General features: G+C 45.5%; 1 protein-coding gene across 1 annotated transcript in view; it reads right to left on the bottom strand.

Annotated features, from left to right (window-relative positions):
* Positions 1-17,550, bottom strand: part of LOC132835869 (E3 ubiquitin-protein ligase RNF220-like) — a 128,020-nt gene extending 110,470 nt beyond the window's left edge. Inside the window, exons 1-3 of the mRNA XM_060854965.1 lie at positions 17,519-17,550; positions 3,976-4,070; positions 1,973-2,528 (exon numbers count right to left, since the gene is read on the bottom strand). Of these exons, the coding sequence (XP_060710948.1) occupies positions 1,973-2,501 (529 nt within the window). The 5' untranslated portion in view covers positions 2,502-2,528; positions 3,976-4,070; positions 17,519-17,550. The remainder of the gene's footprint in view (positions 1-1,972; positions 2,529-3,975; positions 4,071-17,518) is intronic.
* Between the last annotated feature and the right edge of the window lie 865 nt (positions 17,551-18,415).

Below are 18,415 nucleotides of genomic sequence, written 5' to 3'. Positions count from 1 at the left end.
CAAAAGCAGTGGAAATATACATATAAATTTTTATAAATACATAGAAATATCGACAAATCCAATTGAAAAACAACCCAGTTGAAGATTAACATTCAGGTAACTAATTTCAACACATCCCTGGGAGCCAGCAAGTAAGGAGGTGAAGAAAGCGACCTTACATTTATATAGCATCATTAAGGTGAGAGGGGAAAGATTTAAAAGGACCCTGAGGGGCAACTTATTCACACACAGGGTGGTATGTGAATGGAATGAGGAAGTGATGGAGGCTGGTACAAATACAGCATTCCTAATTCTCATTCCTGATGGAGGACTTTGGCCCAAAATGTCGATTTTCCTGCTGCTCGGATGCTGTGTTTTTCTAGCAACATATTCTCACCAATTACAATATTTAAAAAGGCATCTGGATGGGTATCTGAATAGGAAGGGTTTGGAGGGATTTGGGCTGGGTGCTGGCAGGTGGGACTAGGTTGGGTTGGGATATCTGGTCGGCATGGACGGGTTGGACCGAAGGGTCTGATTTCGTGCTGTATATCTCTATGATTCTATCACAACCCCAAGGTGTTCCCTTAATAATTAATCGAATACCTCTGAAGGGTAATCATCGTTGTGGTGTCGGTAACAGAGCTGCTGAGCTGTGCAGAGCAAGCTTACATACCCGGCCAAGTCGATTCAATGGCCAGATGACATGTTTTCGTGATGTTGGTTGAAGGGCAAGACTCCAGGTTTTTTTCAAACAGTGCAATTGGATCTTCAGTGTCCACCAGTGAGGTCCCCTCTGACAGTGCAGCACTCCCTCTGTATTACTCATGAAGTGCTCACATCACTGAAGTGGTCAACTATTTCTGAACGCTTCATCTCATTACCTCCTGCCTCTGGTGCACTCTGGGTTTCTATCGTGTCACTATGACCCATCGGCAAATGACGATTGTCCCCAAAGAAGGTTCAGGTTCCCCTCTTTGTTCAGGGTAGGGTGGGGAGGGTTAGATCTTCGCTAGGATGGAAGCCTGCAGGAGATTGCCTTCAAAATAGCAATCTTCATTTCAGCTCAGTCAATCTAACCCAGTTAGCCCATGTGGGGAATGGAGGGGGAGCGGTTCAGTGGGGAGGCACATTGCAAAAGGACTGTGGCAAGTGCGAAATTGAACATTTCCCCCACGCTCTACGATCTGTTCCCCGGGACGCCCGCCCAGACAAACATCGACCGCGCCTGGAGGTGAAAGATGCTCTTTGGTCTGCCCGAACCTTGTTGGTCTTCCAGTCTTGACCTCCAATCAGATGTTGTAGTCTGGCACACTCCAAGGGCCAGAACTACATGCTGAGGGGCGCACTCAAGTCAAGGCACAGTGGGAAAAGATCACCATCTGAGGTCTTCCTGCTGAAGGTTAAATGGGGGTCCGTTCAATCACCAGATCCTCCCAGTGCCTCAGGTACAGGTAGATAGTCATCGAGGAGAAAGTGAGGACTGCAGATGCTGGAGATCTGAGCTGAAAATGTGTTGCTGGAAAAGCGCAGCAGGTCAGGCAGCATCCAAGAAACAGGAGAATCGACATTTTGGGCATAAGCCTGAAGAAGGGCTTATGCCCGAAACGTTGATTCTCCTGTTCCTTGGATGCTGCCTGACCTGCTGCGCTTTTCCAGCAACACATTTTCAACTACAGGTAGATAGTTCCTTGTACCTAGCACAATTAATTAGATCAGTTGTAACTATTCTGCAAATCAGTTGTATTTGCTTTCTTTCTCTGTATCTAAAAACTGTATAGATCCGAACTGCTTTCATAACTGTGTATTACATAAAGATTTCCTTTTTTTCAATGAATAAAGTGTATTTTTGCATTAAAAAAATTTTCTTCAGCCCCGCCTCATCATAAATGGGGTACAGTATCTCCAGCTCCAATTCTAACCCTCGATTCCTTGACAGTACCATTTTCTTAGAACCAAATTACAAATAAAGCGGTGAATACTTGTTGCTTACTTTTATTGCTACCTGGCTGGGGGTTCTTCCACAGAACGTGAGAGCTGGAGGTGCTCCCTGGTCCTCTGGCGGGGTCACGTTTTGTAGTTGCCAGGGAACCGCTGGAGAGGTCAGCCCGGTATTTTTTGAAGTCTCGGTCTGAGGCGAGGTACCTGATTTGCGGAGGCTCCACGCTCGGAGGCTGCTTCAGTCTCTTTGAGGTGAGGTAGGCAGGCCCGTAACGCTCCATCTCCTGAAAAGGTGGGAAGGACTGAATGGTGCCATATCCCAGCATGCCAAACTGCGGGTGCAGGTGGAGGAGCGGGACCGGGTACTCTACGTTGGACCGTTCAGCTTGATGATACATGGGTGCCAACGTGTAGGTGGGACCCAGGAAAGGAACCTGGGCTTTCTCCATGGTGACTGGCACCGTGAAGGTTCGGGGCTGCTGGCAGAGTGTGGTGGTACCGCTGGTACTTTCTGTCGTAGATGCCAGCACCATCAACGTTGGGGGCGTTAATGAGTTCAGCAGCCCAGGTGAGTTTTCCATTGGATTCCTCTCAGTCCTCGGAATTTCCTGGGAATAATAATCCAGCGTTAACAGTTGTGCAAAGTTCCCTGTTTCTTATCCCAGAATGTTTGGTCAATCCCCTCTGTCAGTGTGTTTGTTTATTTCGAGGGTTTGCTCCCAGGTGGGACATGAACAGTACAGCATGGGAACAGGCCCTTCGGCCCATCAGGTCTATGCCAACTGGGATTCCATTCTAAACTAATCTCATTTGCCTGCATATGATCCGTATCTATCTATTCCCTGACTATTCATGTGTCTGTCTGAATGTCTCTTAAGTATTGCTTTGGTGTCTACTTTTCCCGGCTCCCCGATGGTGAGTTTCAGATATCTACAATCCTCTGGGTTAACATTTTCCTCCTTTAACGTTTTTCGCCTCACACCTGAAACCTGTGCCCCCTTGTATTGGATCTTTATATCCTGGGAGAAAAACTCCAACTATCCACCCTATCCACGCCTCCCATAATTTTATATACTTCTGTCAGATTTCGAAGCTCGAGCAAAAATAATCCAAGTTTGTCCAACCTCTACTTATAGCTCATCCACTCCAATCCAGGCACATCCTGGTCAACCTCTTCTGATCCCCCTCCAAAGCCTGCACATCCCTCCCATAGTGTGGCGATCAGAACTTCACACAATACTCTACATGGGGCCTGACTTAAATTTTATACAGCTGACTTGCTAAGTTTTATATTCAATGCCTCGATAGATGAGGGCAAGCATGCCATGAGCCTTACGTACCACTTCACCAACTTATGATGTCTCTATCAGGGAGCTATGGATTTGCCCCAAGATCCCTCTGTAGATAAATGCGCCTAAGGGTCCTGCCATTTACTGTATACTTTCCCTTGTATTTGACCTCCCAAAATGCATCACCTCACACTTGTCCAGATTAAACTCCATCTGCCATTTTTCTGCCAACTTTCCAACGATTCTATATCCTGCAGTATCCTTTGATAACCTTGCTCACTCAGCACAACTTCACCAATTTTCATGCCACATTCAACCATACTAATTGGACCACCAACATTTTCAACCCAATCATTTATATATACTGCAAGCAACAGAGGTTCCAGCACCGATCCTGATGGAACATCACTGGTCACAGACCTCCCATCAGAAAACCCTCTGCACTACCCTGTGACCAAGCCAGTTCTGTATTGAACTTGCCAACCCACCCATGGATTCCATGTGATTTGCTCATCTGGACCAACCTATCATGAGGGATCTTGTCAAACGCTTTAGAAAAGTCCATGTAGACAACATCCACTGCCTTACTCTCATCAATCATCTTCGTCACTTCCTCAAAATGCTCAATCAAATTTGTGAGACAAGACCTCCCCCTCGTGAATCCATGCAGACTATCCCTAATCCATCCATTCTGTTCCAAGTTCAAGTAAATCCTGTCCCAAAGAATCTTCCCTCATAACCTTCCAACTACTGATATAAAGCTTACCAGCTTGTGGTTTCCAAGATTATCTCCGTTGTCGTCTTAAACAAAGGAATATCATTGACTATTATCCAGGCTTCTGGGACCTCCCTTGTGATCACCTAAATAGGACATAAAGATCTTTGTCAGAACCTCAGCAATCTCCGTCCTAGCCTCTATCAGTATCCTGGGTTCGATCTCATCAGACCCTGAGGATTTGTCGATCTTAATGTTTTTCAAGACACCCAAAACTCCCTCCTGCTTAACGTTGGCCCTCCTTATAGTATCAATCAACCCCTTCTCTAATCTTACCATCATCTGTGTCTTTCGCTTTGGTGAAAACCCACACAAGATGCTCATTAAGTCACCTCCTTCAACTCCACACATAAAGCCCTGCCTTTGTCCTTGAGTGAACCTACCCCTTCCCTAGTTACCACTTGTTCCCTATATAGATATAAATGCCTTGGTATTCTCCTTAATACAACATGCCAAGGACATTTCATGGCCGCCTTCTCGCCTCTTAATTTACTTTTTAAATTTCTTTTCTGCTTCCTTTAAACACCTCAAGTTTTCTGTTAGATTTCTGTTTCCTAAACCTTACCCATGCTTCCTTTCTCTATTTGACTAAACTTACATTTCCCGTCATCCCAAATCTTGCCATCCTTATCTTTCACCCTCACGGGAACATGCTGGTCCACATGTCAACTGGCTTTTAACAGAATCCCACTTGTCAGATATGGATTTACCTTCAAACTGCTGCCCCTCGTCCAATTGTTTCCAGCTCCTGCCTAATACTGTTGTAAATAGCCTTTCCCCATTTTAGCACTTTCACCTCAGGACCAGTTTTACCCGATTCTGTAACTATCTCAAAACCTGCAGAGTTATGATCACTGTTCCCAAAATGCTCCCCCACTGAAACTTTGATTAGCCTTATTCCCCAATACAAGATCGAAATGTTCTTAATGTCCACCTTCCATTTGAATACTGCAGATATTTTTAATCAGTTAATTGGGAGACATTAATACCTTTGGAGAAGGTGGGACTTCAATCCAAGCTTCCTGTCTCAGAGGTAGGGACACTATCACTGCACCGCAAGAGACCTCTCTGTTGGACCTCCCCTGCTGTGTGGGATCCCCAGTATTCAGGGTGCCAAGGAGGTAAGGACACAAAAGCATTGGAACAGAAGGAGGCCATTCAGCCCCCTCACCCCAGCCTATCCTGCCATTCAGTGTGATCATGGCTCATGTCCAACATAAGTTTACATATCCACTTCAATCCTATACTCCTTTAATATCTTTGGTGAATATGTCCATCTCAAATCGAAAGTCAACTGATTTGGCATCAACTATGCTTTGTAGAAGGCAGTTCAAGCCTTTGACCACCTTCCTCCGGTTCTATTGCTTGATTGGAATGACCCTTCCCCCCACCAATCACCTAAAACTCCTCAACTCCGGCCTGATGGCTCCCTGCCTGAGTGTTAGTGCTGCTGGTCTCCGTGGTGATCCGCAGCCAATGAGGACAAATTCCAGTGTGGCAGTTCATGCCGGAAAGGTCCGTGCAGTGGATCTACTAGGACCCTGCACGTGGTCCTGAGGGCAAGGACTCTAAAGCGATGGCAAGAGTAAGATGCCCCACCGTTTTATCAAACTCTTTTTTTTCTATCACCTGGGGCTTTCTCACAGGAATACACCTGACGCCAGATTCACTTGATAATATCTCTATAATCTTGTCAGATATCGGAGCTCCCAGGTCAGTGACAAGACAAAGGCTTCCCTATAAATGGGTTAAGCATGCTCACCTGGTGGGGCTGTAGTCACCACGTTGGAGAAATTTGGGACTTATTTCAAGCTTTCTGGGCTAATCAGGCTGTCATTAGATTAGATTCCCTACAGTGTGGGAACAAGTCCACACCGACCATCCAAAGAGTAACCCACCCAGCCCCATTTCCCTCTGACTAATGTAGTTAGTCTACTAATGTACCTAACACTATAGGTAATTTAGCATGGCCAATTCACCTCAACCTGCACATCTTTGGACTGTGGAAGGAAACCCACGCAGACACAGGGAGAATGTGTAAACTCCACGCAGACAATCACCCGAGGCTGGAATCGAACCTGGGATCCTGGCGCTGTGAGGCAGCAGTGCTAACCACTGAGCCACCGTGCCGCCCTCATCTATACATAATGGACTATTTCCCAAATCTGCTGTTAGGTTCTGCTGTTTGCCCCTATCAGTCCTATCACTGTGACTTGGTTAAATCAGAACAATCTGGCTTAAACTAATTCATCTCTGTGTCGTCCCAAAACAGTCAGATTGCTTCTAGTTTGTCCCTTTAAATCACTCAACCCATCAGCGACAAACCTCACCCCATTCTCATCCCCCTCACAGCCTTAGCCCAGGTTTGAAATGATGAGCTTTCATTCTGGTATTAGATTTGTCGGAAATAATGCGAACATTTTGACAAAGCCAGTCTGATACTTCGCTGAGGGAGCCCAGTGTCAGGACTGTCTAATAAGTGTCAATCAGCGAGAACACATTACCTTCACTAACTAATCAGCGTCAACAATGAGAGTATTCACTGCAGGAATATTGAATTCACTGTTCCTGGGACTAACAGCACCATCACATTTACAACTTACTATAAGTTTCGCCTCCCTCTCACTACCCAAATCATTTCAATTTAATCTCTTGGTCAGTAGACATTGGTTGCAACCCAGTTGACAACAGACCCTCCTTGACTAATGTTCAATAACAAAGTCCCACCACTTTGATCGTTTCCAACCTTATAAAGTTAATAAAAGCAACAAAGGCACTCTACCTTCAGTCTCCTTCCACAAGTTGAAGCCCACAGGACTATATTCCGACTGCTAATTCCCTGGGATGTGCTGAGGAGATGTCACTGAGCAGGATCTGAAGGCACAGAGAGAGAGAGAGAGAGAGAGCAGCAGCAGCATGGACTCCCCCCAGCCCAGCCCAGCCCACCCTCAGAGCAGCTGGATCCCAGCCTCAGCTCAGCTGGACAGCAGTGGGCACAGCACACACACACACACACACACACACACGATCCTGCTTTGTTCAGTGTCTCCTTGCAGCCAGCTCTCCTCCCTGTTTGTCCAGTAAATACAAGCCAAATTCTTCCTCCCTTTCTGCCTCCCGACTCGTGCACTTATTCCGCTGCAGAGTCTGATTCTATTTGCCTTTGTTTTCTGGCCTGTAATTGTTGCAAACTCACTTTCTCTCCTCACTGTCACATTCTCACTCTCTCTCACTCCTTCCAGTTCCCTTCTTTGCCTGTCTTTCACTTTCTATCTCTGTTTTTCTGTCTCTCTCTCTCTCTCTCTCGCTCACTCACTCGCTGTTCATGCTGTATTTCTCCTTCCTTTTCTCTCGGTTTCACTTCTCTCTCACCCCCACCTTTCCCCACACTCCCCTTCACTCCGTCTCTACATGACTTTTTTTCCCTCTGTCTCTCTCGGATGATCGTACCAGTACCAGTTAGTGATGCTTTTCTCTGTATTTCCTTGGAATGATGAATGAGGTTTGTTTAAATTTCTGAGGGTGGGTCTAACTCCTGGTTTCACACTCTGGTCTACTGGCCATTGGCTGTCAGTTAGTGATTTAGCCCTGTCAATCAGAGACTCTCAGTTTTCCTTAGATATCATTAGTGACCTTTTCATTGCTAGATTGTGGGATAACCCCCTAACAAATTATAACTTCACCAGAAATCTTATCTCCTTCTGCCCCTACTAGAAATCTCCTTTCAGAAATCCCAAACCTTTTTCCCTCAACCTCAAATCTCACCAGGAATCATTGAATCAAGATGGTGTCACCTCTCTATAGAGCAATTTAACCAGTCCACTCAAACCTATCAGGATGCTTCAAAATCATCTCCAACGCAATCCAAGATCTCACCTCAAAGATCTACCCTCTTTCTGGTCTCCGGAATCTCAGCCCAGGTCAAGAGGGAAAGGGTTAGCAACGGAAACTCAACCCTTTTCATTCTGTTGGAGGCAGAAAGGACAGCAGATGCTGGGAGTCAGTCAAGCGATGCAGAGCTGGAAAAGCACAGCAGGTCAGACAGCATCCGAGGAAGCAGGAAAATCAATGGCTCAAGCCAAAATGTTGACCCACCTGCTCCTCGGATGTTGCCTGAGCTGCTGTGCTTTTCCAGCACCACATCTACTGACTCTTCATTCTGTTCTCAGGTATCCATCCTTCCTGTGATCGCAATGATGGACAGTTTATTCATCAATCAATACTCATTCATAATGACAGAGAGGAAATCCTGGCCTGTTGGTGAGGATGCAGGACACTCAAGAATGGAGGTCACATAGCTTCAGAAAGGTCTGTGTGCCCTGGCCAAGGGGACAAGTGCAAACCCACTCATGGAAAGTTCAGGAACGCATCAGATGAGATGCCCGGGCTGGTCCCTGGGTGGGAGATGAGGGTTAGAGCTCAATCCTTGGAAGATCAGCTAGATGCTCTATCTCTCTCTCTCTCTCTCTCTGTGCCTTCAGATGCTGCTCACTGACATCTCCTCAGCAGATCCCAAGGAATTAGCAGTCGGAATATAGTCCTGTGGGCTTTAACCTGTGGAAGGAGATGGAAGATAGAGTGCCTTTGTTAATTTTAGATTAAGCTTTTGGAAATTATCAAAGTCACCTACTGTTCTACATGTTAATGTTACTTTAAAATCAACCTGGTAAGATATACCTCATGGCTGTCACATCCTCGGATGGGACTTGAACCAAAACCTTCTAGTTCAGAGGTAGAGGCATTACCATTGTACCACAAGACACTCCACATATTATTCAACGCCTACACAGACCTTTTGAACTTCTTCATTTAATAACTCACCCTGGTTATTCATGATGTCATTAATGCGTGGCCGATAAAATATTATTCATATAACATTAACAATAATAGTAGTGAATATGTTAAAATGTGGTTATTAATATATAACCTCCAACTCAGCACCACAAACCCCTTGATTAGATTCCAACCAGTACTGTTTCCCACATAGCCATGATTCCATATAGAAACACGCATCCCCAAACCCCTCCACTGCTTCTAGACTGTGACTCCCTCCCGGTTTTTACATGTAGACCAGCACCACCCCCTCCTCCGTTTCTTCACCATCTCCCTTCAGAATCATACCCTTTACTTTCCCTCAGCTGTCCGCCCAAAATGTATAACCGTACCCTTCTCTGCATTAAATTTCATATGCCCCAGGTCTGCCCAGCCTACCAGCTTGCCCATGCCCTCTTGAGCTCTGCCACCATTCATCTCACAGTTTGCCAGTGGTAGCCAACGGGTGATCAGTGTGGCTTTGATGTCGAACACATGGCTATGAGCTGTGTGAGACATGTGGCTGGGTTATGTCTCTATGAGAGAGGAGGGGTGTTTGCAGTGAAAGATTTCACAAGCTTTTTGATTTTGCATTTCATTTGACTTTGATTATGGGAGTCAGAGCAGGTCAGAGGCTGGGAATCCCAAAGCGAATCACTTCCTGTCTCCCTGAATCACTTCCTGTCTCCCCGAAGCCGTTCCACTGTCTACAAGGTACAAGTCAGGAGTGGGATGGAATACTCCCCACTTGCCTGGATGGGTGCAGCTCCAACAACACTTAAGAAGCTGGACACCATCCAGGACAAAGCAACCCGCCTGATTGGCACCACATCCACAAGCTCTGATGCTCAGTAGCAATAGTGTGTACCATTTACAAGATGCCTTATGGAAATTCACCAAATCCTCCTTGTGGCTCCATCCAAACCCACAACCACTTCCATCCAGAAGGACAAGACCAGCAAATACAGGGGAACACCACCCCCTGCAAGTTCCCCTCAAAGCCACTCACCATCCTCAGTTGGAAATATATCGCTGTTCCTTCACTGTCGCTGGGTCAAAAATCCTGGAATTCCTCCCTCAGGGCACTGCAGGGGAACCCACAGCAGGTGGACTGCAGCGGGTCAAGAAGGCAACTCACCCTCACCTTCTCAAGGGGCAACTAGGGACGGGCAATAAAAGCTGGGCCCAGCCTGCGACTCCCACCCCCCCAAAATAAAGAAAAGTCAGGTGTCATTTGAACTCATGCTGTTGGCTTAAATCCCACGACATCCTGTACACCATGAGTCCGCTCATGGTTCGACTTAGTGTGTTGACATAGCGTCGATATATTGATGTAGGCATTGCCAGGTATTCCTTACTCTCTGCATATTCACACTCCTGCAGTCATTGGATTTATTGCTTGTTGGTGGTACCACATCCGATGAATAAAACTGGGCTGTTACTTTGAGAATTCTTCTTATTTTCTGGAAACTTGCTCTTTTTGGCACCTGTTTCTCCAGGCTATTACAATCCACTCCTGAAGTAATTGACCTATTGTTAACACTTTAAAACTGCCACTCCTTAATATTCTGCTTTATATCTTGGAGCTAGGCAGAGATGACAAACTCCAGATTAGATAGTGCTGGAAAAGCACAGCAGGTCAGGCAGCATCCCTCTCATGCTTACAGCAGCTGAAGTGGGGTAACCCAGACCTGCAAACATTACCTCTGTTTCTCTCTCTCCACAGATGCTGCCAGAGCTGCTGAGTGTCTTCGTTATTCTCTGTTTGTTCAGCCACAGTTCAGTCTCTCTTTCTAAGTAACCAGCCCCCTGCTTATCTAATTGCACTTCGAGAACGTACAATCAAACAGTGAACACCACATTCAGGGAGGGAAATGGTCTGAACATGATAGCTCACATCTCTCAAAAGAAAAAGATTAAGTCTCACAAACGCAGTTTCCCATCAAACGCATTTATTGAGCGAAAACCGTTTAGAATGAGGTGACTCTTGAGAGCAGTTGGATTCATTGAAGGTGAATTCTGTGGTCAGGGAATGCTGAATTGATCCCATTTGCTGTGCTTTTGACCATGGATCACTGAGTAAGTGCTGCAGATGAGTTGGATTTACTTCCATTTAATGGGGGTTGGAGGAGCTCCATCTACTGGCTCGACTCACACAGGTTTGTGAGTCTGACACCAAACCTTTCATCAATATCCCAAACCCGTCTCATGAAATAGGCAACCAGACGGTCTCTCTAATATCTCTGCATCACCCTTCCTAATTGTTTGTCTTTCTTTTCATTTCTCGGTTTTCTCTGCGTTGTTTAAACACCATCAGACATCGTAGACCCTCTCTGACTCTATGACACAGGAGCAGAGGTCGGCCATTTGGTCCATTGAGTCTGTTCCACCATTCGATGAGGTCACGGCCGATCTGATAATCCTCAATTCCACGTCCCTGTCTTCCCACCCCGCCTTGTCTTTGATTCCTGTCCTGACTAAAACTCTGTCTCAGCCCCGAATACACTCCATGACCCACCCTCGGCAGTCCTGCAAGGACTCAACAGATTCACTGCCTTCTCTTTGGTGCTGAAACGGACCTCTCAAATTTCAAATCTAATGCTAACCTTGCTTTTTGCGCACCTGTCTGAAACCATAACTTTGTATTGCTCGGTCTGTTTTATCACCCTGTGATCTCTGAACCACAGGCAAGACAATACTTTTCACTGCACTGAGGGACACGTGACCATAATAAGTCAAATAAAACCAAATGTCCCTTTTCTCTTTGAATTCCCCTGTCTGTCTGTGACTGGTTCCTTCTCGTTCCTTCTGTATCCCTCACTTTCTCTGGTCAGCGGCTCCTGTCTCACACTCTCTGAGCTTCCCTTAGGAATTCTCTCCATTCCCAGTCAGTTTAAGCTCAGCCAAAGCTCTGTAATCCATGGCCAGATCATTTCCCCCATTGTCCCTCTGTCCGTTGACCTTCAGTAGTTGACAGACCACTGTCACCCTCAGTGTTGAAAATCCCCGACAGCCTCTCCTCCCCATATCCCTGTAACCTCCACCGTCCCTGCTTTACGACTCTCCAAGAGAATTCTGTCTCATCTACTCTCGGCATCTTGGAAAACACCCTGGACCAAGACATAGCATCCTGGATCCTGCAGAATTCCCTCAGTAAACTATACCACTCTTCTGCTTCCTTCTCCTCCTGTAAAATACACCACAAAACATTTTATAGAGTCACTCGGCATGAAAACAGACCCTTGGGTCCAACCAGTCCACGCTGAACATAATCCCAAAATAAACTAGTCCCACCTGCCTGCTCCTGGCCCACATCCCTCTAAACCTTTCCTGTTCAAGCACCTATCCAAATGTCTTCCAAACATTTAGTTATGCCCACATTCACCACTTCCTCTGGAAGTTCATCCCACATGCGATCCACCCTCTGTGTAAAAAATGTGCCCCCATGTCTTTTTTAAATCTCTCTCCTCTCACCTTAAAAATGTACCCCCGGCCTCGAAATCCCCCACTCTAGAGAAAAGGCAACCTGTCATTCACTTTATTTATACCCCTCATGACTTTAGATCATAGAACAATATAGCGCCCACGATGTTGCCCCAAACTGTGAACTAATCTGAGCCCATCCCCCTACACTATCCCATCACCATCCATGTGCTTATCCCAGGACTGTGTAAATGCCCCTAATGTGGCTGAGTTAACAACGTTGGCAGGCAGGGCATTCCGTGCCCTTACCACTCTCTGAGAAAAGAGCCTGCCTCTGACATCTGTTTACAAACATCCATAACCTCTCAACCTCCTACACTCAAGTGAAAATAGTCCCAGCCTATCCAGCCTCTCCTTATAACTCAAACCCTTCATTCCCGGCAAAATCCAGGTAAATAAATCTCTTCTGAACCCTCTACAGTTTCAGAGTATAATTGCATTTCTATTGTGTTTTTGTCTTCTGACTCAGTGCAAAGTTTTGTTAGGTTCACCTCTTGTGAAATGCCTTCAGATATTTTACTGCATCACAGGTGCCATATAACTGCAAGTTGTTATTGTAGTTGCTTTTATCCAGGAGGCAGGCAGCTCCTATAGAAAGGGGAATAATGGCCTCGTCTCCTGTTTGTCATCTCCTAAGCCGGAAAGCTAATTTTGAATAAGGGAGTTGACTTCAGTCGCAAAACTGTTGTCAGACCATTCATGGGAATTTTAGGGCCTGCACAGAAAAAGCATCAGCAGAAATGCATCTCCTGTTTCTCTGTCTTTTCTCATCGTCCACCGAATTCTGGAGTCAGACGTTGCTCTCTGGCCATGGGACAGCCATGGAAATGGCTATGGAGAAAAAGTGAGGAGTGAGCAATGCAGACTGGGACTGGGAGTGAAAAGCAAGCTGCTCACAAACCCTCAGCCAGAAAGATCAAGGCGTCTCTGCCATTGCATTCTCCCAGTTACTACCTCACACAGAAAGGACAAGGTCAGAAACATCAGGAAACAACGTTGCTGCACCATCACCAGCACGCGCACCCTTCTCCTCTTGAAATGTGAAATTGGGGATTCAGCTTACAATCGGTCACACATCAGAATTACTCCAACGTTGAGTTATATTGCACTTCCAGACATGAAATGTCCAACATTTGCTGCAACACACATGCACTTACACACACACACACACACACACACACACACACACACACACACACACACACTTTAGTGTTTAACCCCTTCCACATTCGACAATGATGCAGGAAAGGAAGGTTGCATGTTCAATACCTGCTCTGTGTTGAACTTTAACTTGGGTGCTATTCATGGAAAAGGACTGCATTTGGCCTCACCATCACAATAAGGAATAGAACATAGAATATAGAGAAGTACAGGACAGAACAGGCCCTTTGGCCCACGATGTTGTGTCGAGATTTAATCCGAATGAAAAATATAATAACTTAACCTACGCACCCCTCAACTCACTGCTATCCATCTGCATGTCCAGCAGTCGCTTAAATGTTCCCAATGACTCTGCTTCCACCACCACAGCTGGCAACACATTCTATTTATTCACAACTCTCTGCATAAAGAACCTACCTCTGACGTCCCTCTATACCTTTCCCCTAATATCTTAAAACTATGACCCCTCGTACCTGTCAATCCTGCCCTGGGGAAATGTCTCTGGCTATTGACTCTATCTATTCCTCTCATTATCTTGTACACCTCGATCAGGTCTGCTCTCTTCCTCCTTCTCTCCAGAGAGAAAAGTCCGAGCTTATTCAACCTTTCTTCATAAGACAAGCCCTCCAGTCCAGACAGCATCCTGGTAAGCCTTCTTTGCACCCTTCCCAAAACCTCTGTATCTTTTCTATAGTAGGGCGACCAGAACTGGACACAATATTCCAAGTGTGGTCTCACCAGGGACTTGTAGAGCTGTAACAAAACCTCACGGCTCTTAAACTCAATCCCCCGTTAATGAAAGCCAAAACACGTTTGCTTTCTCAACAACGCTATCTACTTGGGTGGCAATTTTGAGGGATCTATGCACTTAAACATCCAGATACCTCCGTTCCTCCAAGCTATCAAGAATCCTATCTTTAATCCTATATTCAGCATTCAGATTCAACCTTCCAAAATGCATCACTTTGCATTTATCCAGGTTGGATTCTATCTGCTATTTCTCAGCCCATCCTGTCCATATCGTGCTGCAGCCTGCCATAGCCCTCGATACTATCAACGGCACCTCCAACCTTTGTGTCATCTGCATATTTACTAACCCACCTCTCAACCTCCTCATCCAAGTCATTTATAAAAACTACAAAGAGCAGAGGCCCAAGAACAGAGCCCTGGGGGACCCCACTCACCACTGTCCTCCAGGCAGAATACTTTCCATCTACAACCATTCTCTGCCTTCTGTCAGCCAAACAGTTCTGAATCCAGATAGCCAAATCTCCCTGTATCCCAGACTTCCTGACTTTATGAATGAGCCTACCATGGGGAACCTTATCAAATGCCTTGCTGAAGTCCACATACACCACATCCACTGCTCGACCTTCGTTGAACCCAATAAGATTTGTGAGGCATGACCTGCCCCTCACAAAGCCATGCTGACTGCCTTTAATCATAGCTGAAAATGTGTTGCTGGAAAAGCGCAGCAGGTCAGGCAGTATCCAAGGAGCAGGAGATTCAACGTTTCGGGCATTAGCCCTTCTTCAGGAATCTCTTCAGCCCTGATCTCCAGCATCTGCAGTCCTCACTTTCTGCCTTTAATCATACTATGCTTTTCCAAATAGTCATAGATCCTATCCCTCAGAATTCTTTCCAAAACTTTGCTGACTGGTTCTAACAGAATACTAGTCGTGTTCTGCTTTCCGATCACTATCCAGCAATGGTATATGGATATGTGATGGGAGTAGACTCAGGTTTAATTATGTTACCGTTGAAGATGAATACCTAGTGACACTGACCAAAAACAGAAAGAATCACAAAAAAATACTGAGTGGAGGGGGACAATCTTCTGCCAGGAAAGCTGCAGGATCCTTACAGTTTGTTAGGCCTAAGGACACACATGACAAGCCAATGCAAACAGCTCGTCAGGTAACAGGTACTAGAGGTTGAATTATGGTCACATTTACTCACGTGAGTACAGTGAAAAGTTGAGCTAACTTAATATTGATACTGTATTGAATCTGCTGGAACTTTTCTGATTGTCTACCTTAAAATCTATCTTTAAAAATGCTCTTGTTAGCTCCGAGTGCTTCAAAGCTGTGGTGGATTTAGCTCAGTGGACACCACGCTTCCCTCTTTACAAGTGTAAATATCGGCTGGAAACAAAACTGCAAATTGCTGGAAAAGCTCAGCAGGTCTGGCAGCATCTGTGGAGAGAAATCAGAGTTAACGTTTTCGAGTCAAGTGACCTTTCCTCAGAAGGGTTTTTCACAGAATGCTGCCAGACCTGCTGAATTTTTTCAGCAATCCCTATTTTTGTTTCTGATTTACAGCATCCGCAGTTCTTTTGATTTTTATTAAATACAGTCTTATATGCGTAAGGGATATCTTTTATGATTTGGAGATCATTTTAGTTTTGGATATCTTTTAGTTTTTTTTTAGATAGAATCAAACACCAATGTTTATGTTTCCATGATATGCTACTGTACAGAACTGAACCACGCTTGTGGCTGTGATATATATAAAGATACTTTTTTTAATGAATAAAGTATATTTCGAAATAAAAAAGCCTAACTTGAACTAACGTGTGGGGAGAGGTGCAAAGTAAAACAGAAGTTCTGCCATTGCCAGTTTCTCCAGCAGGTGGAGCCTATGTATCAGTTACAGCCCACAGGCCGGTCAATGATGCCTCCACACTGAACAAAGTTTAAAAGCACACAACTTTGCACACCCCAGCCCAACACCAGCATCTCCAGATCCACACTGAACATTCACTTTGTATCACGAGGCATTTTTGCTCAATCTCCAATGTGTCCTTTCATGTTTTTAATATGTTTAAAAAATGGCAATAAGTGCAACTGCAGTGTCTGCTGAGGGCAACATTAAGAAAGGGATGGGTAGGGTATTTGCCTCATCAAAGGGCAGCTCGGAGACTGGGGCAGGAGAACACATAGGAAACCTGTTGGAAGTGCACAAGAGGCAGGGAAATTACATCATAGAGTCATAGAGATGTACAGCACAGAAACAGACCCTTCGGTCCAACCCGTCCATGCCGACCGGATATCCCAACCCAATCTAGTCCCACCTGTCAGCACCCGGCCCATATCCCTGCAAACCCTTCCTATTCGTATACCCATCCAGATCAGTGAAAGGGGTTATTGCTAGGCCAATGTTCTCCTGTCACTCAAATCAGGTTTAAAAGATAACTAAAGAGATTGCATTGAATTTCTCCTTGAAAGCTCAGTGTGCTTAAAATTCTTACTTCCGTAAAGGAATGTCTTGGGACTGGGTATTGCAGGCTGGATTTATACACAGTCTATCTTTCCCCTTTACGATGCATCTGAGAGAATGAAGGTCCATAAACGAATGGCTCCAGGGTGGACAGTCGGAGAGCAATATATTAGTGGTCAGGAGTCTTCAGCAGGTTAGCATGTCACAGTGGTTTAACTTCATCAGTAAGGGGTGCCCCGTGTCTGCAATGGGAAATGTCACATTGAAGTTCAGAAATGGCACTGGAACAGGAGCTGTGATGGATATAGCTCAGTGGGCACCACGCTTCCCTCTGGCTTTGGAGCTCGGCACATCCTGAGGTGCTGAAATATGACAATTAAATGGAAATATTTCTTTCTTTAATTTGTATCAAACCTTGTGCTTTACTCTGTGTCTAACCCCGTGCTGTCCCTGTCCTGGGAGTGTTTGATGGGGACAGTGTAGAGGGAGCTTTATTCTGTATCTAACCACGTGCTGTCCCTGTCCTAGGAGTGTTTGATGGGGACAGTATATAGGGAGCTTTACTCTGTATCTAACCCCGTGCTGACCCTGTCCCGGGAGTACTTGATGGGGACAGTGTATAGGGAGCTTTACTCTGTATCTAACCCCGTGCTGACCCTGTCCTGGGAGTACTTGATGGGGACAGTGTATAGGGAGCTTTACTCTGAATCTAACCCCATGCTGTCGCTGTCCTGTGGGAGGAGAATGAATGATGGGTCACTGTGACCAGGAGGTAGGAAGCATTTACTCCCAATACTAACGTCTCATCTATCAAAGAACCCGAACATTTAGAAAAAAGTAACAGCACCTGTTGGCCTACCTGTAATAAATCAATTTTTGCATTCAGGATCACAGACAGGAGAAATCACGAGCATAAACCTGGCGAAAAACTTGCTTTTGTGTGCAGATGTGCAAACATTCCAGGAACTTTTTTGTAAAATGACAACACATGTTCACAATTTTTCTCACTTTGGCTCACATGCTGAAGGTAATGGGTTACAACTAGTTCTACCAACCTACTGGCCTAGCACTGAACTCTGTCAATGAAGCCTTTCACCCTCACTGTCTCCCTTCTAAACAAACTCCTCCTTAACATGGAACCTGTCGGGACATTTTCCCTTGCTACACTGAAGTCAGTAAATCCTCTAAGATTGGGAGCGCTGGAGGGCTTGTACCACACCCTTTCAGTCTGTTCACAGACGATTTAAACGTAGGAGTGGGTAGTTTTGGCATTACCTAATATCCATCTATAAACACTTTCATAATAAAAACAGGAAGGGCTAGAGAAACCCAGCAGGTCTTGCAGCATCTGGAGACGTTCTCCAGCACCTCCTGTTTCTATTTCAGATTTCCAGCAGCCACACAAGTTTGGTTTTATCTAAGCACGTTGCAAGACAGGTAACCAGCTGCTGAAAGAGCGTAGGAAGCTGGAGAATTTTTCTGTTCCCAGATTAGGGAAGGGGTGAGTTAAACACAGAGGTCAACTCAAGTGCGTTATACAGTCACGGAAACAGACCCTTCTGTCCAACTCCGTCCATGCCGACCAGATATCCCAAATTAATTTAGTCCCATTTGCCAGCACTTGGCCCATGTCCCTCTAAACCCTTCTTATGTTTATATCCATCTAGATGCCTTTTAAATGTTGTAATTGTACCAGCCTCCACCACTTCCTCTAGCAGCTCATTCCATACACGTACCACCCTCTGTGTGAAAAAGT

This window comes from Hemiscyllium ocellatum, chromosome 45, assembly GCF_020745735.1.
Source record: "Hemiscyllium ocellatum isolate sHemOce1 chromosome 45, sHemOce1.pat.X.cur, whole genome shotgun sequence".
NCBI classification, from domain to species: Eukaryota; Metazoa; Chordata; class Chondrichthyes; order Orectolobiformes; family Hemiscylliidae; genus Hemiscyllium; species Hemiscyllium ocellatum.
The sequence above is the reverse complement of the archived record's forward strand: the minus strand, read 5'-3'. Positions and strand labels throughout refer to the sequence as shown.